This window comes from Lissotriton helveticus, chromosome 5_1 (assembly GCF_964261635.1).
Source record: "Lissotriton helveticus chromosome 5_1, aLisHel1.1, whole genome shotgun sequence".
NCBI lineage: Eukaryota > Metazoa > Chordata > Amphibia > Caudata > Salamandridae > Lissotriton > Lissotriton helveticus.
This window is the reverse complement of record NC_136065.1, coordinates 341,622,151-341,648,597: the sequence shown is the minus strand read 5'-3', so window position 1 is coordinate 341,648,597 and position 26,447 is coordinate 341,622,151. Positions and strand designations below refer to the sequence as shown.

The window sequence follows — 26,447 nt, the reverse complement described above, 5'->3', positions numbered from 1 at the left end:
CACCACCGGTGGAAGCCCTGTGGTTATACCTCTCCCTGATCAAGTTGGGGAACAATAACTTTGCTCCTGCCCACCACACCTCTCAAAGCACTACCAGACTGTGAACTCAGTAAGTTAGAATACACATAACCAAGAAAATTTAGATTACATTACTTCTCATTGTATACTTACCATTTATAACAGTTGCTCTTATAGATATTCTATCTTCCCACAGATTGATCATCTTTGTCACCGTCTCTCTCAGGATTATGTGCTTATTCAATGATGTTTTTTTAATGTACTCTGTCTGGATTCCCCTTTTTATTATAGCTTCTGTAGATCAGGTAGATAAAGTGAAAGGGATATCATGGATATGAGACGGAGCCTTTATGAAAACGAATCTTGCAACATAGAGAGCCTGTTGCTTGAATTGAACATAACCTTAAGTTTGGAGATATTTCAGTAGATTTGTGGAAAGATATAGTATTTATTAGAAAAATAGTTACCGAAGGTGAGTACCTTGTTTGTCTTTAATACACTATCAGATGAATACAGCAGGTATTATAAGTATCATGAGCAAAGACTATGAGTCGATAGCCCGTACGATTTCTAGGTATGACCCCCAAACGGTTTCACCATAACAAATCACAATATACAAAATTTGGCAGCCACAACCTCTGAAATTCATTCGGGCAAGGAAAAGCTTGCCTCTGATCTCTGAGAAGCTTACAATTGAGTGCTACAAATTTGGTCTAAGTGTAGTAAGAAATGCAACAAGATCCACAAAGTATGACAATGGGTGAAGCGTAATTTCAATGAATATTAAACTTGATGAATCACCTTTGACATTTATAATAATTTACTACGGTTGCGGGTGGAGTTTTACTTCTGAAACTTAGGACAAATAAAGCCAAATTCCTTATTAAAAAGTTTATTTACTTTTTGGAAGTGGTATATAATTGGAAATGATACTCTACAGCTATTTCATATCACTGAAGATTAAATTGGTTACAGCTGTGTGAGATGTAAGCTAGGTTGAGCCCAGCTCAATTTGACATATAGCAGCTATCCAGTACTATTCATTCATAGCCTTAATTGGTACCAGGTCCTTAGCACTACTTCATCTTAAAGGGTTACATTTTCATGAGTTCTCCGAAATGGAGGTGATTTCGTTCTGTTCTCAGACCTTTATTCAAAGTGTCCCCACATTAGGCTCCCTGGGCTTGTAGTGATTTGTAATATCTGAAGGTATGTGGTTGGAGAAAGTGCAAGTTGGCTCATTATACGTTTCTGCTGGGGGTGTAATGTTGAATCAGATTATTCCAGTACCAGCCAGGAGAAGGGGCCTAAACTGGGCTCTGCCCTTCCGGCTAGCTGCTTCAGCTGGATGCTCTGGGAGGTAGCCAGAAAGAATGAGATGGGAGATTGGAAAGGGTACTCTCCCCCTTAAACTCCCCTCACCCTCCTGTTATACATATAGTGGCAAAATGAACCATCTGTAAGTGTGGGTCATGTTGCCTGTGCTGGATGGAGGAGGACTTACCAGTAAGCACACTAATGCAACCAGCCTCCTTCCCTGACCTTCCAGTGAAGGGGTGAAAACCTGGGCAAGAAACAGTCAATTTTTGATGATGATGGGTTCTGCTGTGACTGAGATTCCGCACCGCTGCTGTGCCCCTCCTTCCTACATTGCTAACATTTAGGAAATTGTGAAAGTTCTGAAGGGTAAAAATGTTGTGTGCTTCTCGTTTCCTGATGAGAGGTTTTGGGTGGCAGTACCTATAAGTTCAATGACTGTAACTAATGCCTTCTAACATTTTAAAAGCTTCCCTAGTAGACAGGATTGGATTTAATGTAATGTTAGGTGGAGGCTCACCTTCAGCCAAGTGCTCTTGAGGAGACACCTCTAAAAGCAGTAGAATGTCACACAATCATCCCTGCTTCTTGTAATTACTACAATCCAAGACGAAGGACTAGAACAGCGAGTCATCTAGTCTGGTGAAGACGTGTTCATACTCTGCCTGCCCTCTTATATCCTCTTCAAACTCCAGCCTGGAGCTATTGATGATGACATAATGCACTCTCTTTATTCTCTGCTACCTGCCTTATTTACTTTTTATTTATTTTATATTAAGAGCGGAGCTGTGGCAGATCGAGATTGAGCAGGGCAAATTTGACAAACTACGCGAGAAACTGCGGGAAGAAGAGGCAGCACTGGAGCAGCTTCGCATGGAGGAGGCCGAACAGCGTCTGCACAAAAAAGAGAATGCGGATCGCCTGGAGCAACGCAGGCAGCAAGCAGGCGCAAAGTGAGTGTGAGACGGGCTCATGTTTATTTTATTTTGAGATGCCTATACCCTAATAGGTTTTCTAGTTGTGTTTGCTGTGGTAGCACTGTTGACATCTTGACATCTCAGAATCAAAGAGCGTCCTGCCCCCTTTTATTTCTGAATTTCAGGAGGATTTTACAGAGGACTGTAGTTTATACATGGTCTGATGGGATTTTATCTTGGACTGTTGAACTGTGCACAAATCATTCACTAGCCTTTTTGGCCAATCCAAAAGTTGCACGTGAACTCCAAGAATGTGAGAATGCCTTCACTGACTATTGCCTAGATAAAACATGTGTGTAACATTACCAGCGCATAATAACGTTAACTATATCATATATATATATATATATATACATATATATATATATATATATATATGTATATATATATATATATATATGTATATATATATATATATATTCGCTCCAGATCCCGTAACTACGGATTTCCATCCTACGGCAAAAAGAAGCACTCACGGGGGGTCGTTTGGGTTATTTATTTCTCACCAACAAACGGACACTTCAACAACAGACGCGTTTCGGTAAAAAACCTTCATCTATGTTTACCGAAGCGCCATCTTTGACACAGTTTTATCCTCATGTGCATAAATCATCATAGAAGAAGGACTCTGAAATACATGGAGTCAAATGGGGCGCCATCTTTGAATATGCAATTTAAATGGTAAATAGTGCCCATAGATGGGCTCATGGTACATTATGTACAAAATATATATGTGGCGCACCCAAATAGATTACGCTGTGATAAATCCAAGCCACAACATATCCACAACAAATCCAGCCCTGAATGGGCATGCAAAAAAAGCACATACCTAGTGTCAAATCTCGACCAACAATACATCGTATATACAATTATATACATTAAAGAAGAAAGAATAGGGATAACGAATAGGGCTAAAGAATAGGGATAAACGGGCCACTTAAAGAAGAGGTAGACCAGGAAGATTAGAGTAGAGAGCATACTCATTTCCAGAAAATGGACATTTATATACACATATATACAACTATACATGCAGCCCTGGGCATGCTGAATGAATGTTGAACTTTGTAACCCAGGAATGTCAACGTACTGTATTTGTATTCGCGATGGTTGCCATACATCTGAAACATCATATGTATATTATGTATAGTTGTATATATGTGTATATAGATGTCCATTTTCTGGAAATGAGTATGCAATACTACACTGCATGCAACTAGTTTCCACCCCAATCATACCAAGATGAGCATACCGTATGGAGAAATGCTGCGAGCAAACAGGAACTGCAGTACCAAAATAGAATTAATGAAATGTCAGGAGGATGTGTGTCAATGATTTCTCCAGAGAGGCTACAGTAGGAGGGTGGTAGAGGAGGCACGGAGGGCAGTCAATAGGAAAAAACAGGAAAGAATCCTATTCTCTAAAAAAGAAGCAAGGGAGGGAGAAGTTAAACCCTAGGTAAGGTTTTTAACCACCTATAACACGTTGCATAAGGAGTTAAGGGATTTGTGCAACGGGAACTGGCACCTGGTAAAAGCTGACCCTTTAATTGGCAAGACACTTCCTAGACACCCCCGATTACATGCCGAAGAGCGCCATCTCTAAGAGACGCAATTGTAAAAACAAGCCCAGAAAATGAACGGGGAGAAAGCTGGCTTAAACCACCCCAGGTTTCAGAAAGTGCAGCCGGTGCAGAGCGTGTAGCATAGACCAGGATACTGTGAACATTCTGACTCCATTAGGAGGAAAAAGTAAGAGGATTATGGGATCCTACAATTGCAAAACAGAGTTTGCATTATACGTGTTGACTTGCGAGTGTGGACTGCAGTATGTGGGTAGCACCACGCTAAAAGTCCACAAGAGAATCCTTCAACACATGAGGGCCATAGCTAATGGGGATAGAACATACCCAGTGTCCAGACACTGTGAGTTGCTGCATGGGAGTCCAACAAAAACCAGGCATTTTGTAATAGACTCAGTGCCAGCTGCCAAAAGAGGGGGTGATCGCGCTAGAAAATTGCTTGAACTAGAAACTAGGTATATCCTGGCATTCTACAGCAAAGCCCCGAATGGTCTGAATTTTTGATAAAGAATTTCACTCTTGTCTGTAGTTGGGGAGAGGGAGCATGAACATTAGTGCAACACAGTGTTTAGGGGCACTAAATGTATAGAAATTGAATTGAGAAAACTGTAAGTCAGAAATCACAAAAATCAATTGACAACAACACATGGAGTTACTAAATGAGGGGGTAGAGATGATTTGATTAGATTGGGGCACTAGCCCAATTGTATGAACTAATGTTGCAGTAAACTATGTTACAAAGTTAGGAAGAAGCAAGGAAGGAAGGCAACAATAATGAATTAAGAAACTGTAGTAATGGGTACTATGGGCTCTTGCCCATGATTTTTGTTTGAGATCATTCAAGTTTAGAATTACCCATATGTATATTATTATTTGTATACTGTGTGCCAAATACTACATTGTCTAAATAGTCAACATGCACTACTTCCGTACACTGGCCAAGAAAATACATAAGTTTGCATGTAACATGAAGGATCAATCAGCCCGTAGCATTATATAAAGCAAACATGTTGCAACATAATGTGGAAAGATACCGAGTATCAAGGTAATTTGAGATTTTGTCGCAAGTCTATCTTAGTCAGTCTCATGGAATGGAAAAGTAAGTCTGGGATAAGTCCCTCTGTAATAGCATGTGACCAATATTGCGGAGACGACCGAAACGCATTATGGAAGGCTGACTGTGAAAAAAGAAAAAAGTTTACAACATTTGAAGTCTGCTCTGTTTTTAGGTGGAGAAGAACAAAACTGTATGGAATATATGTGTGTGTATGTATATATATATATATAAATATATATATATATATATATATATATATATATATATATATATATATATCCACCAAAGACGCGGCACTCATAAGGGTTTAAATATTCAAAGAAATCTTTATTTGCTGAAGCTCAACCACCACGAGATTTCTTTGAATATTTAAACCCTTATGAGTGCCGCGTCTTTGGTGGATAGAAAGTGCAACTTTGGGGCCTGGATCCGGCCCGTACGCAGAGCACCCGCTGAAAGTGTGCGTCGATATTTGGGATCACTTTGTTCGTATATATATATATATATCTTGTACGGCCTTTCAAATCCTTTGGCTAAATCCAATAAATTAACTGTTATGCACTCCTGTATCAGAATGTGATGCAGTGATTTCAGAGTTCTCTTAAAGTGATTGTATTAAGTCTCAAGAGTGTGGCGGTTTGGTATTGTATTTTCAGAATGTTGTCAGTTTCTTCTTTATAAATCCTACAAAGTAAAAGTTAGAGTACCTGCTAAAGCTATTGTAATTGCTTTAGCTACGAAATTCATCTGGTTGTATTTCATTACATTGCATACTAATACCACGCATACCATTACAATGCGATTATTACTACGCGCTGTCGAATGACAACGACATGCCATTACATAAAAAAAATTACCACGAGTATGCCTTTACCACGCATGCCATTACAACGCAAAGGCTTGAGTGGTAAAGCTATAATTGTGGTTAAATTTTGCAAGGTAAGTGACAACCATACCCCTACACAACCCTCCGCCGACCCCCAGTCCTCTCCCTACAATAACACTACACTGCCCTGCATGACCCCCCGACACTACCCTAAAACACTACTCTACAACACTACCTTAAAACACTACACTACATAAACACTACAACACTACCTTAAACCCTAAAAACCTACACTACACAAACACTACAACACTACTGTTGTAGTTCTATCTAGGACCCTAATTCGATATTCCTAATTTATGCCCTTATGTGGTTATAACAAATAATATCCTTATAAAGGCATAAGAATCATATCCATATTTAGTCATAGCCCATGCTGTCCAAATTAAGCAAGGCTACTTCCCCAGGCTCCTAGAAAGTACAACGAGTTCTGTAAACAAACCAAACCTCCAGCAACCTGGGAATTCCCCATTGCTTTTGTTTTGATTTCGTCCTAGAACTCCTGTGAGCACTCTAAGAACGGCCAGTTCTTAGTGACATCTTTATTGACGTCTTATGTCCAACCTTACGTCAAAACCCGGCACCTTTCAGGTATAAATATACCAACGTTGCCTTAAGCAAACACACGGTGGTGGTTTTGGAGCAGAGCGGCTATCTACTTGCCCGAGAGCCCAGCTGATGCGGAGAGCCCACGGACGCAGCCCCTCCCCTTTGACGCACTTAAAGAGACGCTGTCTTTTCTCCTGCCGAGAAATCCAGCTCCGGTGTTTCCAGATACCCTCGCGGGTTACTGGAATATCGAGTCCTGAGAGAGAGATACCAGACCTCCTGCTTTCTAATAACCAGGTACGGAGCTCACTAAACCCTTAAAGAGAATTCTTGATTCAGATTCCTTGGCAAAACCAACTTAACTTAAACTGCTACTTATTTACTCCTTCACACGTATTAGGCTTAGGTCAGGTACACCAGAGTAGGCGTATTTAGAAGCACCAGTTGAGTACGTTAGTCAATGTATATTTATATGTATATATTTTATCTATTTTAAAGTATATTATGGCTAAGAAACCATATCAATGCTTTTACAGTATTATTTCATAATCCTCCTTTTACTGTACGCACTTTACTTTATACTGAGTATTGCAATTGTGGCAACTCATTTCTCTTGCATGAGAAAGAAGACTGCTCAATAAATAACACCTTTTATTGAAAACGCCCGTCTCTCTTTTCTCTGCACTCTGGTGAAACTAAGTATGCACACTTGACTGAGTGAAATAGCTGTCTATTGTTTTCACACGACTCTAGAGATACACTCTTATTCTGAGGGAGCAAAGTTGTCATGTTTCATGCTTGTCAGAAGCTAATCCCTTCTTGTCTATCCAGGGAGGTTAAACTCCTCCTCGTTTATTCGAGAAAGTTTCTAGTGACCTCTGAGCTAGCTGGCAAACCTTAAGTCTAATATAGTCAGTAGAGACCTAGTCGACCTCAGTCCTACGTCTACACTGCTGAATATATTATTCCAATGCGCAGAGCCTTTTGGGAATATAGGAACTACACTACATGGCGCCCAACGTTTGGTAAGGCGATAAATCTAACGCAAAACGTTAGAGTAACTCAGTCGTGCTTTTCACACAGACCCTTTTTCCCGTAAATACTCCAAAAGACGTCTGGAGTGGGTAAAAGATCAAAATCCGCCGGCCCTTAGTAGGAAGAGATTCCTATGTAAAGTTTTTGGTTTAGTCAACGTTGAAGGATACAGTGTTCCAAAATATTGTGCACCTAATCTTTGTTTCCTTGAAACTTAATCTGCAACAAAAACCTTTCTGTTAGTAAAAATGATGGAAAGTGAAGAAGAAAGGGAGGCAGCTACAATAGCAGCTCGACTCCTAGCGGATGACACAAGTCTCCAAGAAAATGACCCGAGTGTTATAATCATTCCGGTCAACATAAGAAAAACTATAACTCTTAAACTTATAGAAAATGGACTGACATCACGAGGTGGTATAGTCATATTCGTGATAGAGGCCCATGAATATCGGCAGACAGAGGTATTCTATTCATGGATAAATTTTCCAGCAGCAAACGCTGTAACACACGAATTCCACTATTACAAAATAGAGGAACCTCCGGATATATATACTCCTTTCGAGGAGATTGAAATCCCATTAAATTACCAAGAGCACCTGCTCTGGTTTAAAGGCGCCCTAAAACATAACAATCACATCACCAGGCTCGGTCCACTAGGTAGACCAGGAGCAACGTGGCCGGTACTAGCCAGCTACACACCACATCCAGACGTTGATAAAATGTCAGTACCAGAACATTTAGCTCAGCTTAAAATACTAATTAAAATACATAGACAATTAGTTCAATATGTAATGCGGACTTCAACGGTCCAACCAGCAATTAAAATTCCACAGCTGACCCCTCATCAGGGGAACACAAACAAAATTACACCACAGAACATACAATCATGTCTTGGTAAAACACCCGCAAAACGGGAACAAATTCCATTCTGGTTAGCACAAAAAATAACTCAAAGAGAGGCAGTATTTCCTGATACTACACCTACTGAGAAACACAGAATTCTGACTATCTGTCTTCCAATGGGGATCGCACCACATGTGGAGGACTGTGACACTTGGGGTACAGTCTTTGCTTCCATTTACACAAAAACACATGGTGTTCCGTCTATGGCGGTAATACCAGATGTGCTAAGACAGATTCAAAATGAATACGGTCCAGAACCTGCTTTAACTCTGGGTATGAAATTACTGAAGGACTTCAAGCAGGTCTCGGCTATATTACTAGCCAACATAAAAGGAGAAGCAGCATCTGTGGCGATCCTCCAGAAATTGAAAGAAACAGATATAGCAGAACAACCTTTTGAACTTGCCAGAATCATAGAAAAATCCTATGAAGAACTAGGTAGAGATAGTTTGGGTGGGAAACCAGTAAAACCCCAACTACTCGAAAATCCTGAAAAAACATTTATTAAAAATAATCTGAATACTCCAAAAAAGAGTTGGGATGGAAATAAACAATCCACTCCCAAAGAAAAACGATTCCAGTCCAGAGGAAGGTCTCCTCAACGAAGAGAAAGATCTCCTGACTGAGGAAACAAGTCTCCCCAGAGGGAGCCCTCTGAGAAAAGATACAACCTTAGAAATAGAGATAATTTGAAAAAAACCTGATAGATATCAAGATATTGATACACGTCCCTCTCAATCTTTTCAGACTTCCTCACAGAAATCGGAAAGAAGAGGACGGTCAGAACACAAAGAAGAGCACGTCAAGTCCAAAGACAAGGAACCTGCTCATCAAAGTAAAAAATTACAATTTCCAAGGAAGAAGGTAGCCAGTATTAAAATAATTAAACATGCAGAGGATACTGAGGACACAACTGAAAAACGGAGAGTGGGCCCAGACAATGCTAGACAGCGCAGCAGAAGTGACCATAGCTCGCAAGATCTTGATAAATCTTCTGGAGACAGTGGACACGAATGAATACATTCAGGTGGAAACTGCAGATACCAGAGTTAGCAAACCTCATAAAATATACGAGATAACTTTATGTATAGAGGGAGATAAGACCAGGAAAGTAAGAGGTCTCTTTTGGGATAATCTTTCAAAAGGCTATGACATCCTTTTAGCTGAGAAAGACTGGCCACCAGAGTTTGTCAGGGAGTGCCCTCATGGCGAAGAAATGATTATGCCTGCCTTCTCAAATCATATTCCGATTCGTAGAAACTATACATATGCAAGAAAATGGGCAGTAGCTCAAGCTCCTGCATTATATAAAAATCATGTAGGATGGGATGAGGACTCTCCTCCTCACAAAATCCAGTTAAAATGTCAACCCACTGCACAAAGGCAGTACCCAATTAAGCAAGAAGAAAAAAAGCAAGCCAGGGAGATCTTAGATCAACTTGAATACCAGGGGGTGATTGAAACATGCACCTCTCAAATGAACAATCCTTTGTTTCCTGTCTCCAAGCCAAATGATTCATATCGTCTAGTTTTGGACTACAGACACCTTAACTCATGTTGCAAAACATTTGCAGTACAAAACTCACACAGTGCAGCACTAATGAATAACATTGTGCGCAAATACAAAACGACATTAGACATCTCTAATGGATTCTTTTGTCAAAACATTGCACCTGAGAGCAGGTATTTGACCGCGCTCTCAATAATGGGGTCGCAAAAACACTTCTGTCGACTCCCACAGGGATTCAAGAATAGCCCAGGATTTTTCTCAGCAAGAGTAACAGAGTTACTACAAATATATGATGATGAAGCATTATCGTATGTTGATGACATCTATCTCACAGATGATGACCTGGATACTTACTTGAAAAGAGTGAACACCATAATACTTGGGTTCGCAACTGAGGGTTACAAATTCAACTTTAAAAAGTCACGAATTGCCAATCTAACTGTCCTACTTTTAGGATATGAATTATCAAGTGAAGGCAAAAGCCTAGCAGATAACTTCTTAGAGAAGTGCGCTGTACTCCAAGCACCTAAAACGCTGAAGAACTTACAATCAATACTAGGTTTCCTGAATTTCGGAAGAACATACATTCTAAATTATGCAGAGAGTGTTAAACCTCTCTATGAATTAATAAAACCTGATTTTAAACCAATTCATTGGAATCCGGAACACACAGAAATTTTGAGATCATTGCAAACAGACATGTTAGCTAAAACAGAATTGCAAACACGCGAAAACATACGCAACCTTGTAATCCGAATCATCCCAGGAAGATGCGGATTCACGTACCTGACCTCTAATGAGGGAGAAACGGTACCAATAGCTTACAAATCACATTTGTACACACAAGCTGAAAAGACATTCAGTCTTACGGAAAATATTGTAAATGCGGTTCAAACTGCTGTAGCAAAAGAAAGAGCCCAAGCCCAAGACAAAAGGATAACTGTTTTAACAGCAGAATCAGCCTTTGAGGTATTAACAAGCCCACGCAATTTGACTACCGTGGCATTAGATCCAAAATGGATACAATGGGAAAATTCTCTTGCTGCAGAAGACGTGAAATACTATTTTGACCCGAAAATGAAAAAACTGAAAGATCTAAGATATGAAAAAGAATATCATCTGACAATCGAAATTCTGCCTCTCGAACAATACACATGTGTAATCTATATGGACAGATTTGCACAGCATTACGATGTAGAGGAAAAATCCTACAACGCGGCGTGCACGATTGTTAAAGGTCGCTGGCGCCTTGGTAAATTCAGACCAATAGTCACCAAAACTGAATCACTCAGAAACTGTTCAGCTCAGCGAGCTGAAATCAGGTCTTTAAAGATGGCGCTGGAAAATGCCGATCGTGAATTCCCGACACTAATAGTGTGCGATTCGCATTACTGCGTCAAGTCTTACAATAATGACATGCAGAACTGGGTTCAAAACGATTACAAAGATGACACAGGTGCCACAATAAAGCATAAACAGCTTTGGGAACAGGTAGCTCTTTTGCAGAAAGAACTACGAAAGACTCACGTGATACATACACTGAGTTATCAGCGTGATGGCGTTCACGCTGCAGGGAATTCATTGGCTAACACAGCCACAGCGGAAGCAACTAATCCGGCTTCCGTAGCCACAAAAAAGCGTTCAGAAAAATACATAGACAGGGAAACCATGCTGGCGGTAAAAACGTCTTCAAATGGCGACTGTGCAGCACTGCCCTTGAACTATCCACTCAATTATACATACATAATTGATGCAAACTCCGTTCCTTTTGCTCGAATCCCTGGAGTGGGGGATAAAGTGATTCCAAACACGAACAGGAGAATCTTCTTGATTCAAGAAGCACATATGGGATTAGGTCTAAGGCACCAGGAGATCTTGACATCTCTGAAAGAATTACAATCAGAATACTGGTGGCCGGGGATGAGCCTGCATAACTACAAATTTGCAATGGGCTGTCAAAACTGCAACAGAGATCGCAGTGGCGAACCGACCGGAGTATTGCCAGGACCTTTCTTTTAGAAAGCATAAGGCTATCTATACGCAGAAATCCAATAGGAGAAGTACGTCCCATTAATGTTTAAGACTAGATTCACTTAAAATGTAGACACCAGCGCTCAGCTGACGCCAGAACTGTTATAAAAGATTTGCGAGTCTTTATCGGCACATACGCAATTGGCATGCTACATTCTGACAAGGGTCCTGCTTTTAGCTCTCGAGCCTATAAGGAGGCCATGACCAGCATGGGCATTGCATTGCGGTACTCTTGTCTCTTCCATCCTGAGGGAAATGGGATAGTGGAAAGAAAAAACCGGGACATAAATCAATCTATAACGGCGAGGGTATTAGGTTCGGGTGATGGGTGGGTCCAACATTTAACAAGTGTCCAACGTAGTCTTAATAATCTGCCAAGAAATTCTCTGAAAGGTTTCAGTCCGTACGAACTATTGTTCGGTACTAGAATGCATATTCAGGACCTTGATAGTCAGACTTCAGTGATAGAAGAAAAATGCTTTGATATCAAAGACCGTGTGGCTGTTTTACAGGACTTAAATGAAACAAGACGAAACCTGAGCAACGTAAAGTTAAAGCAACAGCCAACAGCCACTGAAGAAAAACCACCTGTCCCAGCAAGACCTGTCTGTATTCCAAAGATTGGGGATCTGGTCAGAGAGAAGATCGCGGTGAAGAAGGGATTTGGGCCTTCTTACAGAAAAGCAGTACCTGTCTTAGCTGTCAGCGGAACAAGATCAGTTGTACTACCGCCCCTTGCTGGTAAAAAGGAGAACCGAGTTGTATCCATCCACCTGGTTAAACCACAATCATGTGGCCAATAATAAGTAGTAGGCCCAGTGGACTCCCAAGAAATAGCAGAGTACCAAAATTTGCTACAATACAAGAGGTTCAAACTGAGAGACTAATCACATTCGATAAACCTGCAGTGAATAAAAAAGGACTATGCAACAATGCCATGGAACGTGTGCCTCTTGAAACCCAAATTGCAACAGTTTGTCAAGAAACACCAGTCTACAACGATGTAGCCTCAGACTATGCTAATGAAACAAAGAAAAATCCAAAAGCAAATGAAAATCCGGAAGCAATTCCAACAATTGACAGAACTGCATCTGGCTACTTCATCGATTTCGTTAACTTCTCTGAAGATCCAAGCGAACAGGAAGAAATGCCAGCAATAAAAACTTTCAAAGATAAAGTAACTGAACTCTTTCATCAACTCAAAGAAACCTATCTGATCTCTCAATGGATTGAATTTTGGATTGTGTTAGGTGTATTTTTCCTTCTGCTTTGGCTCATCATGGTTCTTTGTTTGGGAAAATTCATTGAAGGAAAATACAGTACGATGGACACAGCAAGTCAAAACATCAACTTGGTCCTAAAGCCTCACAAGTCATCTCACATCGAGAAAAGAGAACTATCATCAGTGAACGTCACAGCCAATCCAATACCCGGTGGGGTAGCATGGGACAAAACGGATTATGAAATCTATGGCCCGGTTGAGCTCTTGAAATATCCACATCAGTTCAAGGTTTCATTAAGTGACTTTGTAAAACTGAGTACATTCTCTGATGATTGGGACTTTGAAAGTATTAATGATATGATGTCAGATTTAGTAATGTCAGCAAAATTTACAGAACATGATTACTTACATGGTTCATCAAATTATGAAGAAATGTATTGTTATAATCACTTTGCACATCACTATTTGCATAAATCTGCTCAGCCTAGAAATGTTTTTAATTATAATCAATGGGAACATTGTGCAACTCCACCGAAAAGCAGTTCGAAAACATTTTATTGGAAATTCCCATACTTCTCAGGGTTTAACACAAGTGATGCAGAAACGTTTTATTTCAAACTGTTAAATAAGACAGGGGTGAAAACAATGCTTACAAATACTAAATTGACCTATTCTGAAACATTTTATGAAAAAATGATTACATTTGGTTTTGATTTCTGGAAGAACAACATTGAAACAAAAACCATCTGGGGTACAAAAGATTGGCAGGTACAAGGTTTAGAAGCCTTATTTCGAGCCTGCATGATCCCAGAACAAATAATATTCTTGAATGACACCATTCAACAAACAACCTGTCTTGGCCTAGCCAAAATTAAAGACTTAAACAACCCGTCTATTCCAAAGCCCATACCTGATAGTAATAGCACTACTGATATGGAAATAGACGTATCCCATATTTTATACCAAAACAGAACACATCCTGATTGGAGAAAATGGTTGATCTGGCCCACAGACACAAATAACTGTCAAGATAGATTCCTGCACAAAATACAGGGGTTCAAAATGACCAGGCCAGACCCAAGATACTCCCAGAGACAACATCCAGGGATAGTCACAACATACAGTGTAGGGAAACTCTGCCTCGAATGGCTACAGAAATCCACACTGGCTGAAATTAAGCAACACTTGACTTTACTTAAGGAAGGTGCTGACTTGAGTGATTTCATAATGGGACCACGCAAACAGCGTAAAAAATGTTTCATAGCGGCCAGTATATACGCTGCGTACAACGAAGCTTGGAAAGTAATGCAAATTGAAACAGCAGAAAAAATACGAGAAATTGATCGTATTAATTTGGAAAAATCACTTTCTGTTGTGGACAATGGGTTAATGACTCTGTCCTCCAGAATATATTCACTGGACAGTATTGTAACATCTGCTATTGATATAATAGAGCAGGACTTACTAATGTTACAACACGGTCAGTCCCAATTGCGTTCTATTGTACAGCTTGGCTGGACGTTGCAAAATCTGCGTTCAGGCTACGTGCCCTGGCGTTTAATCAACGTAACGTCATTATTTTCTATCTTTAACCTTACTGATAAACAAATCAGTTTGGCACAAAAAGGAGCAGACTATACGATTCTGAGCATTGAAAAACTTGGGAGATTACCATTGACAATGTCAGAAAGACCTGTCATTGAATGGATAATACACGGAATAATCACAATTCCGATAACAACTTTCCAATTTAAATACTGCCAAGAGTATATACCAGCGGGCCAGTATGAAAGGTTGGGTAAAGGGTACATCAAGTCAACATGGAAATTACCTTACACTCACACATGTTACAGTGAAAAGAAAAAGAATGTATTTCTTAGTGGTAAAAAATGTAAAAGATCACTGAGCGGTACACTTCCTTGTGAAGGCATTAACCTGCATGGAGCCTGCGAAGGGTCTTCAAATAACCTTTCATGTCACCAGCAAGGCACACCTGCAACACAGATAGAGCCATTCTTTAGACAACTTTCTAACAGGAGTTATATTCTAATAAATGACCACAGCTGTTGTGGCATGGTGCCAGGAAAAGCCTATCTCGTCAGCGTGAGTTCCATGGCCACTTGCTGTATGCAAGTATTGTATCCAAACAGCACTCCAGATACGGAGGCACCAATTTGGCCTTCTTTGAATATCTCTTCTATTCGAATTGATACTTTAAGCAGAATAAAGTCTGTTCTTTTACAGACAACGGTGCCCTTAACGTCATCAAAAGAAACGTATGAACTGCAAGTCGCAAGGACAACGGCAGAGATACATACCCTTTTATCAACAAATTGCCCCATGCATTTCGTAGAAATGCTAAGCCAAATCCTAAATATGTCAGATACCAGTGGTATCCCACGTGTATTTAAGACAATTTTTTCGGGACTGTTAACACCCTTCGAAACAGTCCTGGGCATTTTTCCTAATTATGTCCATGCTGTCTTTGGTGGCCTACCACTTCTTTTGGGACTCGTAGCAGGAATTTTGTTTTTGATCCTTCTGCTCCGATATGGCAAGCCAAGTCGCAGACAAGACTCCAGCAACGATGGATACGCTATCGGAACCGCATAACTAAAGTCCTTGGATTAGCCCGGCTAAGAGATCGGAATATGACCTGGTTTCTTTCATTCAGACCCATCTGGCAAAATTGCATCTTACCTGTGCTTCGATGTATGCTATGCGGAGAAGAATGCGTGTTGGACGTCTGTCTTACACTATCATCAGCAGTACCAATGGATACAGATACTTTGCTAAGTCCTGTAACGGCTCATGCATTTTGTTGTCCCCAGCAGCTACCCATTCTGATGACGGCATTCGTTGAGACTTCACCACTACGATTAGGGGGTAGTGAAGTACGAGGTGAGAGCAGCATCACCCAGGTACGACCTTCTGTGAGCATTGCTGATCCTGACATCGATGATAGCAATCATTCTCGCGACTGTACTGTTGCGGCATTTTCAAACTTGGTCGAACTTTCACCTGAAGCCGTAGACCAATTTTTTGAGAGTCTGTCTGAAATGATGTTCTCCCCTGAACAGAAAGAATAACTTTTTAAGCAACGAGCACACAGCGTTCCCTGAACTCTGAATTCGGCCTTCAGCTTTGATAAACAAAAGCTACTGAAAATATTTGGAACTATTTTTTTTTCCCCCTGAAAGCGAAATTATTTTTTTCCCTTCCACAATATTTACCTTTTTCTGGCACATGTACTCTGCTTAAAGTAGAACTATTCTTAGAGAACAGAGCTTCTATTTTAGGAACTCTAGAGACAATATATTACCTCAGCCTCTAGCATATGTACAGAATTTGTATTATTATGTGATGGAATGGTCTCGACCTTCTTTTCTGTATTAAGAGCCATTTCATGTGTAAAGTTTCGCAATTCATTCAGCTGATATATATATGCATTTTAACTGAATGATACCACTGCTTGAAAAGCGTACAGTCCCAATACTCATTCTCGTGTATTACCATATACCATTTCAATATGCAAATTTATGTATTTTGGGGTGGGTTGGAAAACACATGCATCGTTATATGTTTATATGTTTACTATTGCTTAGTTTTAAGTAATGAGGGACATTAGATCGTGGAGTGGGTGTTGTAGTTCTATCTAGGACCCTAATTCGATATTCCTGATGTATGCCCTTATGTGGTTATAACAAATAATATCCTTTAAAGGCATAAGAATCATATCCATATTTAGTCATAGCCCATGCTGTCCAAATTAAGCAAGGCCACTTCCCCAGGCTCCTAGAAAGTACAACGAGTTCTGTAAACAAACCAAACCTCCAGCAACCTGGGAATTCCCCATTGCTTTTGTTTTGATTTCGTCCTAGAACTCCTGTGAGCACTCTAAGAACGGCCTGTTCTTAGTGACATCTTTATTGACGTCTTATGTCCAACCTTACGTCAAAACCCGGCACCTTTCAGGTATAAATATACCAACGTTGCCTTAAGCAAACACACTGTGGTGGTTTTGGAGCAGAGCGGCTATCTACTTGCCCGAGAGCCCAGCTGATGCGGAGAGCCCACGCACGCCGTCCCTCCCCTTTGACGCACTGAAAGAGACGCTGTCTTTTCTCCTGCCGAGAAATCCAGCTCCGGTGTTTCCAGATACCCTCGCGGGTTACTGGGATATCGAGGCCTGAGAGAGAGATACCAGACCTCCTGCTTTCTAATACCCAGGTACGTAGCTGACTAAATCCTTAAAGAGAATTCTTGATTCAGATTCCTTGGCAAAACCAACTTAACTTAAACTGCTACTTATTTACTCCTTCCCACGTATTAGGCTTAGGTCAGGTACACCGGGGTAGGCGTATTTAGAAGCACCAGCAGAGTACGTTAGTCAATGTATATTTATATGTATATATTTTATCTATTTTAAAGTATCTTATGGCTAAGAAACCATATCAATGCTTTTACAGTATTATTTCATAATACTCCTTTTACTGTACGCACTTTACTTTATACTGAGTATTGCAATTGTGGCAATTCATTTCTCTTGTATGAGAAAGAAGACTGCTCAATAAATAACACCTTTTATTGAAAACGCCTGTCTCTCTTTTCTCTGCACTCTGGTGAAACTAAGTATGCACACTTGACTGAGTGAAATAGCTGTCTATTGTTTTCACACGACTCTACAGATACACTCTTATTCTGAGGGATCAAAGTTGTCATGTTTTATGGTTGTCAGAAGCTAATCCCTTCTTGTCTATCCAGGGAGGTTAAACTCCTCCTCGTTTATTCGAGAAAGTTTCTAGTCACCTCTGAGCTAGCTGGCAAACCTTAAGTCTAATATAGTCAGTAGAGACCTAGTCGACCTCAGTCCTACGTCTACACTGCTGAATATATTATTCCAATGCGCAGAGCCTTTTGGGAATATAGGAACTACACTACATGGCGCCCAACGTTTGGTAAGGCGATAAATCTAACGCAAGACGTTAGAGTAAAAAAATACAAGAGAAGTAGGTTTTTTGTTTTTAATATTGGTTGGTACAGAAGAGGTTTAGTACTTCATAGCCTTATCAATGACAATTGACTTATGTAATATCCTGTCCATTAACGCGAATGGGCTGTTAAATAAACAGAAATATGGAGCACTTTTGAAATGGGCAATTACTTTTAAACCCCACGTGGTCTTCCTTCAGGAGACGCACCTGAAATCAAACTCCCCAAAGTTGTTTCTTCCTAGATATTTTTCCCATGGGTTTTTTTCCTCTGCGGGTGTTGCCCAGAGGGGTGTTGCTATTTATTTTGCAAGAAATTTACCCTGGGAGATTCTACAAATGCAAAGACACTTTAAAGGGAGATGGCTTTGGGTGGCAGTGAAATTGTTGGGGAAGATATTTAATTTTGTCAACTATTATGGCCCGATTTTTGATGACACCTCGGCCTTGACTGAAATTAGTGAAAAACTAAGGGGTACTGCAGGGCAAATTATAGTAGGAGGTGATTTTAATTATATTCAAGATTTAAAGAAGGATACCTCCAATAAGAACAAGAAACAACTAAAACCAAAGACCAAAAGGGTATTAGAGGTTTTGGTATCAGAATATCAATTGCGCGACTCCTGGCGCTCCCTAAATCCCAACCTAGAATCTTATACGTGCTATTCCAACAGGTTCCATACAGCCTCTAGGATAGATTTTTTTTTATCCTCAAGATCGCTTCACATCTCTAACGCTTTGATAGGCTGTAATCCATTTTCAGATCATGGCAGGATTGAGGTTGAATTAATATTAGAGGGCACAACAGGGGAGCGACCTAGGTGGCACCTGGATCGCACCCTTCTACAGAATACGACGTGGATTGAGGGTTTCAAAGATTGGATAAGGGATTTTTTTTTTTTGAAAATAGGGACTCTGCAGAGCCTTTTTCAGTATGGGGGGCATTTAAAGCAGCGGCCCGGGGACAGATTATAGCATTCTCTTGCAATAAAGCTAATATTCGCAAGAGAAATATATCTGCCCTTCAGCATGCTGCAGAGTATGAGTATACTTTGAAACTGAACCAAGAACCAAACAACTGGGAACAAGCTAAAGCATTGCTTAGGGATTTCTTCATCTTGGAAGAGATAAATAGCTCAAAAGCCTTCCAACAAAAACTATATGAAGAGAGTCAACTCATGGGTAAGCTGTTGGCAAATTCGATCAGGAAAAAACAAGAATCTTCCATCATTTTAAAAATCCAAGATCCATCAGGTGGAATAGATACTAGAAGCGAGGGAATTGGGAAAATATTCCTTCATCACTATGAGAGAATTTACTCTACGGATATTCAAGTAGAGGAAGTATTGATCAGGGAATATTTCGACAACTTAAATATTCCCAAAATTTCCAAATCTAGATCTAATCAAATAGGCGGTGATATAAGTCATCTGGAGATTCAGAACAGTCCCCGGAAGCTTGTTTCCTTCCCAGTGTAAGAATTGGCTTTTGTAGTTTGGTTTGCCCTGTTCCCATCATGCACTGGGACAGGAACAGACTAATTGGCATACAGCCAGGTTCTGAAACTGGGATGGTGCAGTGAGCTAAAAAACGGTGTTGGATCTAGCCCTGATCTCTTGACTGGGTGAGAGTATTCTGCTTAATTCAGAGACTCTGTCCCTCACCACCCCTTGTTGTAAATATTTTTGTCCACCCTAAGCGTGGAAGGGTATACTCGGACATGAGTCCCTTGCTCATTGCACCATCAGGATTCAAGCAAGCCGGGCCGAAGACGGCTGTAATGCCAGAAACCGGTCCCCGGAAGCTTGTTTCCTTCCCAGTGTAAGAATTGGCTTTTGTAGTTTGGTTTGCCCTGTTCCCATCATGCACTGGGACAGGAACAGACTAATTTGCATACAGCCAGGTTCTGAAACTGGGATGGTGCAGTGAGCTAAAAAACGGTGTTGGATCTAGCCCTGATCTCTTGACTGGGTGAGAGTATTCTGCTTAATTCAGAGACTCTGTCCCTCACCACCCCTTGTTGTAAATATTTTTGTCCACCCTAAGCTTGGAAGGGTATACTCAGACATGAGTCCCTTGCTCATTGCACCATCAGGATTCAAGCAAGCCGGGCCGAAGACGGCTGTAATGCCAGAAACCGGTCCCCGGAAGCTTGTTTCCTTCCCAGTGTAAGAATTGGCTTTTGTAGTTTGGTTTGCCCTGTTCCCATCATGCACTGGGACAGGAACAGACTAATTTGCATACAGCCAGGTTCTGAAACTGGGATGGTGCAGTGAGCTAAAAAACGGTGTTGGATCTAGCCCTGATCTCTTGACTGGGTGAGAGTATTCTGCTTAATTCAGAGACTCTGTCCCTCACCACCCCTTGTTGTAAATATTTTTGTCCACCCTAAGCGTGGAAGGGTATACTCAGACATGAGTCCCTTGCTCATTGCACCATCAGGATTCAAGCAAGCCGGGCCGAAGACGGCTGTAATGCCAGAAACCGGTCCCCGGAAGCTTGTTTCCTTCCCAGTGTAAGAATTGGCTTTTGTAGTTTGGTTTGCCCTGTTCCCATCATGCACTGGGACAGGAACAGACTAATTTGCATACAGCCAGGTTCTGAAACTGGGATGGTGCAGTGAGCTAAAAAACGGTGTTGGATCTAGCCCTGATCTCTTGACTGGGTGAGAGTATTCTGCTTAATTCAGAGACTCTGTCCCTCACCACCCCTTGTTGTAAATATTTTTGTCCACCCTAAGCGTGGAAGGGTATACTCAGACATGAGTCCCTTGCTCATTGCACCATCAGGATTCAAGCAAGCCGGGCCGAAGACGGCTGTAATGCCAGAAACCGGTCCCCGGAAGCTTGTTTCCTTCCCAGTGTAAGAATTGGCTTTTGTAGTTTGGTTTGCCCTGTTCCCATCATGCACTGGGACAGGAACAGACTAATTTGCATACAGCCAGGTTCTGAAACTGGGATGGTGCAGTGAGCTAAAAAACGGTGTTGGATCTAGCCCTGATCTCTTGACTGGGTGAGAGTATTCTGCTTAATTCAGAGACTCTGTCCCTCACCACCCCTTGTTGTAAATACAGCGGGAGCAAAGGCTTCAGGGATGGACGGTTTCCCTATCGAATTCTACAAGGTATTTTTGAAAGAGTTAGAGGATCCCTTGAAACATTTATTTAATTATATTAGATTAGGTGGTAGCGTTCCCTCTGAGTTCAAAGAATCCACAATTATTAGCTTTGTAAAGAAAGGAAAGAACCCGGAAGACGTAAATTCCTATAGACCAATTAGTCTATTAAATTCTGACTATAAGGTTTTCATGAAAATCTGGGCTCAAAGATTCGTGTTGGCCGCCCAGGAGGTGATACATCATGATCAAATGGGTTTTATAGCCGGACGCTACATGTCTGCCAACACAGAATATTTATTACAGGCACTCGATTATTTTAATATTAATTCAATTTCTGCATGTATTCTTATGATTGATGCAGAAAAAGCATTTGATTTAGTTAACTGGTCAACGTTGTTTTGTTCCCTGAGTTGTTTTGGATTCCCCGCTCCTATTATCACTATGCTACAAAATATTTACGAGGGAGCATCAGCCCAGGTAATAATAAATGCCAAACAAGCAGGGAAGATTAAAATAAATCGAGGCACTAGGCAGGGTTGCCCTCTATCCCCCCTGCTATTCACCTTTTTTATCGAACCCCTGGTAATAAAAATAAGAAATAATGATGCAATATCTTCTCCAATGGTTGGAATGTTAAAACTATTTGCCGACGACATTATCCTCTACATGGCTCCTGATAAAGAAAATATTCTACATCTTATGAAAGAGCTTAAGGAATATGAGAAGATAGGGGGCTATAAAATTAACGAAAAGAAAACAGAAGTTCTTATTTTAAATTCGAATTTAGACTTTCTTTCGCCAGATCTTCAGTCTCAAGCAGAAAAGGGGGACCCAATAAGGTATCTAGGGATTTATGTGACCAGAGACTACCTAGAACTTTTTCAATTGAATTATATAAAAACAAGAGATAAAATCAAGAGCCTTCTAGAACAATGGGATATACTCCCCTTATCATTGATTGGCAGAGTGGCTTTGATAAAGATGAATATATTACCTCTGCTTTTATTTTTGTTTAGTAATATCCCAATTAAAGTTAATTTGGCCTTTTTTAACGAATTAGATTCCATGATAAGAAGATTCATTTGGAACAAAAAGGCCAATAGAGTCAAACTCGCGGTAATACAACTTCCTGTTAATCAAGGCGGACTGGCTCTTCCCCATTTTTATACATATTACGAGGCAGCTTTTTTCGATATAATGGCAGGATTATTAAAGGCTAGGCAGACAAGAGACAATTTTTTTTTAAATAGAATGCTTGAGGAATCGGGTTCTCAAATGTTTATTTTTTTTAAAACTGCAAAACTTCCAAAAAGAACACGTTATAAGACACTCGTGGGGTATTCATCAAGATTACGGCTTTTATTTGAAAAGCATGGCTCAGATGGATCCATTTATTTAAAACTTTCAGAATGTGTTAAAATGGGTCTTAGGATTTCTTCAAGTCATCTGACAGAATGGGAATCGGCCGGATTCAGTGAAATAAGGCATCTTCTCTCCCAAAATTCAATAATCAGCTGGCAAACGGTTAGAGACAGATCACATTCTAGGCGGATCATGTTTTTTCAATACTTGCAATTGAGTTCTTTTATAAGAAAAGTTGTAGGAAGCTTCGGTACAACACCCAATGTTTTGTTATCAGCATTATATGGGGAGAAACATAAGGGTATAGGATTTTGGTATAAAAAGCTACCCCCCGTTTCTGGAACATCTAATATAATAAGTAAACATTTGGAGAAAATAAGTCTCACATTGCAGTGTGTATTGTCAGACAAAGATTGGGAGACAATTTGTTATTTAGGAAACAGGGCACTCCGAGCAGCTAATTATAAAAGAATGTCCTTTCTTTCTCGCTGGTTGGCATATTATACCCCGCAAGCCCTACAAAGAATGTTCCCTGAACACGAGAATAAATGTTTTAGATGTAAAACCAGAGGACAGGGTGGGTGGCATCATATTTTCTTCTCATGTCCAAAGCTAGAACCCTTCTGGAGGGAGATTTTCGCAAATATGGAGATGGCAACTGGGAAAATTCTTCTTCCAGAAGTGGAAGTGGCCCTTTTTGGCATTAGTAAGGACAGGAACATGTTTAATGAATCAGAAGAACTGTTTATTTTTGTTTCTACTGCCGTGGCACGGTCCCTGATTCTGCAAAATTGGGAATATAGGAACTACACTACACTACCCTAAACCCTAATGCACTACACTTCTCAAACACTACAACACTACCATAAACCCTAAAACACTACACTACTACACTACCCTAAAGCCTAAAACACTACACTACACAAACACTACAACACTACCCACTACACTACACAAACACTACCACACTACCCTAAACCCTAAAACACTACACTACCCTAAAACAGTACACTACACTACAACACTACACTACACAAACACTACAACACTACCCTAAACCACTACACTACACAAACACTACAACATTACCCTAAACCCTAAAACACTACACAAACACTACCACACTTCCCAAACTACTCCCACCCCTACACTACCCTAACCCTAAAACACTACGATACTACCCTACCCTAAACCACTACCCATATTACTCCCACCCCTACACTACCCCTAACCCTAAAACACTACGACACTACCCTACCCTAAACCACTACCCACACTACTCCCACCCCTACACTACCCTAAAACCTAAGACACTACAAAACTACCCACACTACTCCCACCCCTACACTACCCCTAACCCTAAAACACTACAACACTACCCTTCCCTAAACCACTACCCACACTACTCCCACCCCTACACTACCCTAAAACCTAAGACACTACAACACTACCCATACTACTCCCACCCCTACACTACCCCTAACCCTAAAATGCTATGGCACTACCCTAAACCACTACCCCCACCCCAAGCACAATCAGCCTTACCTCTTTCCTCGTGATTCCAGCGTCGCCGTCTATACTCCTGGTTCCTGCTTCCAGGGGCGGTGCACGTCGTTGTGAGGAAACAGCCTCTGCTTCCTCACAACGACGTGGATAACCAGTACATCGCATGCGTAGTCAAAACGCCTGCGATGTAATGGTACGCGTAGTGATGGCACTGCGTAGTTACATCGCATGCGTTGTAACGCATGCGATGTAATGGTACGCGGAGTAAAATCTGCCTTGTGATGGCTGTTCCCCCATTCATGTGTTCCTCTTCTTCAGGTGGCTTTAGTGGAGATAACAGCTGCTGCTTTTTGAAACATCATTCAAATGCCCTTACTTATTTTTCTTGGCGGCTATAATGCTATTTCACCTAGTTTCTAAATTGATCCAGGACACGCTTTGCCCATGCAAGGATAATGTTTGCTTTTGTACCGTTCAGGTGAAGCTTTTTAATGCCAAAGTACTGTTAGTTTGGTCAGCTGTTCACAGAAGATGCATGGGTGCTGTAGTAAATTGGCTTGTGCCACTTTGCAGTGGTGCACTTGATAACTCCCTTGGAGAGCTCCACTTGAAGTATCATGGAGGAGATGCCCTGGGTCTTGATATAAATGAGCCAAACCTGAGGCGTCCTCAGAAACGTGCTCAAAACAATTTCACTTTTCCACCACTAATGAGCTCATGATGCCTAAGGTCTTTGAAAGCAACTGGTGACTTAATGAAATTACTTTGCTCATGTATTAGTTGACATAATTCGTCCTGCTCAGCTTGCATTTCATTTGATCCTCCCATGGGAGAAACCTGGACAATGTTTTTAGGAGCTGCGCTTGAAAACGGAGCAGACATGGCAGCTGGCTCTCAGTGCTGCCTCGTTCCTTGACTCCATTCATATGGTATCTTCTGGCAAGGATTGTTGTCCTATAGCTACTAACATTGTCCAAAGTCTAGTCATTCATCATGTGCTCGCCTTTTTCTCATCTCAAATCCATAGTGTCGATCTTTAAGAATTAGATTAAACTATCAAGGGACAGAGGAACAGGCAAAGAACATTATACCAGATTGTCTTTTTGAAACTAATATTTTTCAATACGTGTCTTTATGTTCTTCGCACTCATCTGTTATGTATTGGAATGTTAGCCAGTTTCTCAGTAACAGTGTGGTATTTTCATTTTCATAAAAGTTTTTTGTTTATCCTGTTTTGACTTCTTTTTTCCCCTATATATTTATTTTTAGATTAAATAAATGCATCTACTAAATGAGGAGAATTATGCAAAAGAGAGAGAGTGTAAATATTTAATGCAATAAATATTTCTACAGTATGTAAGCCCCAGTTGGAAAACCAAAGACTTTGTGTGTAGATTTCATCATTCCTGTCTAGTTAATCCGATTAAGAGCAGCAGTACTGCATAGAAGCACTAGGAATTAAATGGCTGAAATATATTCCTCTATTCAGTGTTGTACTTTGGGTGGCCTACTTTGGTTATATCCAACACCAAGCTGTTCAGAATTTATAGGATACAATACTCCTTGTCTGTAGGAAATTGGGTTACTGGTTGAGGGAGACGAAACCCTACTCATGCAGCAACTACAGTTCTTGTCAGGGTGCAGTCACAAGCAAACCCCAAATTAACCTAATCTTAACCCTTTGATAGCTTGGCATTAAAGCAGTCAAGCTTAACTTAGAGGCAAGTATTTGTGCAGGACTTCAAACAGTATTAAAGTGAAGACACAACACAAGAAAAATACCTCAGTAATTAAAAAAGAGAGTAAAATGTAATAGATTATTTAAGCCCACACCAACAAAAAACAATCAGGGGAACTGTAGTTATCCAGTATTATGGGTGTCTTTCATAGATTCACATGCCTGAATCATTCCCCGTCGTCGAGACGGGAGCCCCGGTAATAGAAAAGTAATGTCCTATAGACATACATAGAGAAAAGTAGGCCCAAAGGCTTTGCCTTAGTAGCCTATCTATGTCCTTTTGTAAAAAGGACCAAAATCCTGAAGGTAGCCAATCAGCTACCACCTCCCTCTAGAACCTTCCTGCCAGGAGCCTCAGTCTCTCAGATTTTCTACCGCACGTTGTGCTAGGGAGTCCCCACCTGAGCTCTCCTCAGGTTTCTTGGATTTATCTCTTTTCTACAAACACTTGGATTATTTGCTTCAACAATGGCTGAACAACAGAAGAAAGGACTGTTTAGAGCCTGTTCATCATGTGGTAAGAAGAGACTGCACGTCGATGACAAGCATGAAACTTGCCTCTACTGTCTTTACCCCGAGCATTCTCCAAAAGAATGTAGGATTTGTAGAACATTCTCTACTAAGACTCTTAAAGACAGAGAAGGAAGAC

At 40.7% G+C, this 26,447-nt stretch overlaps 1 protein-coding gene across 1 annotated transcript in view; it reads left to right on the top strand.

Moving 5' to 3' along the window:
- Positions 1-26,447, top strand: part of CFAP74 (cilia and flagella associated protein 74) — a 1,328,338-nt gene that overhangs the window by 227,080 nt on the left and 1,074,811 nt on the right. The window contains exon 8 of the mRNA XM_078642456.1: positions 2,115-2,288. Within this exon, the coding sequence (XP_078498582.1) occupies positions 2,115-2,288 (174 nt within the window). The remainder of the gene's footprint in view (positions 1-2,114; positions 2,289-26,447) is intronic.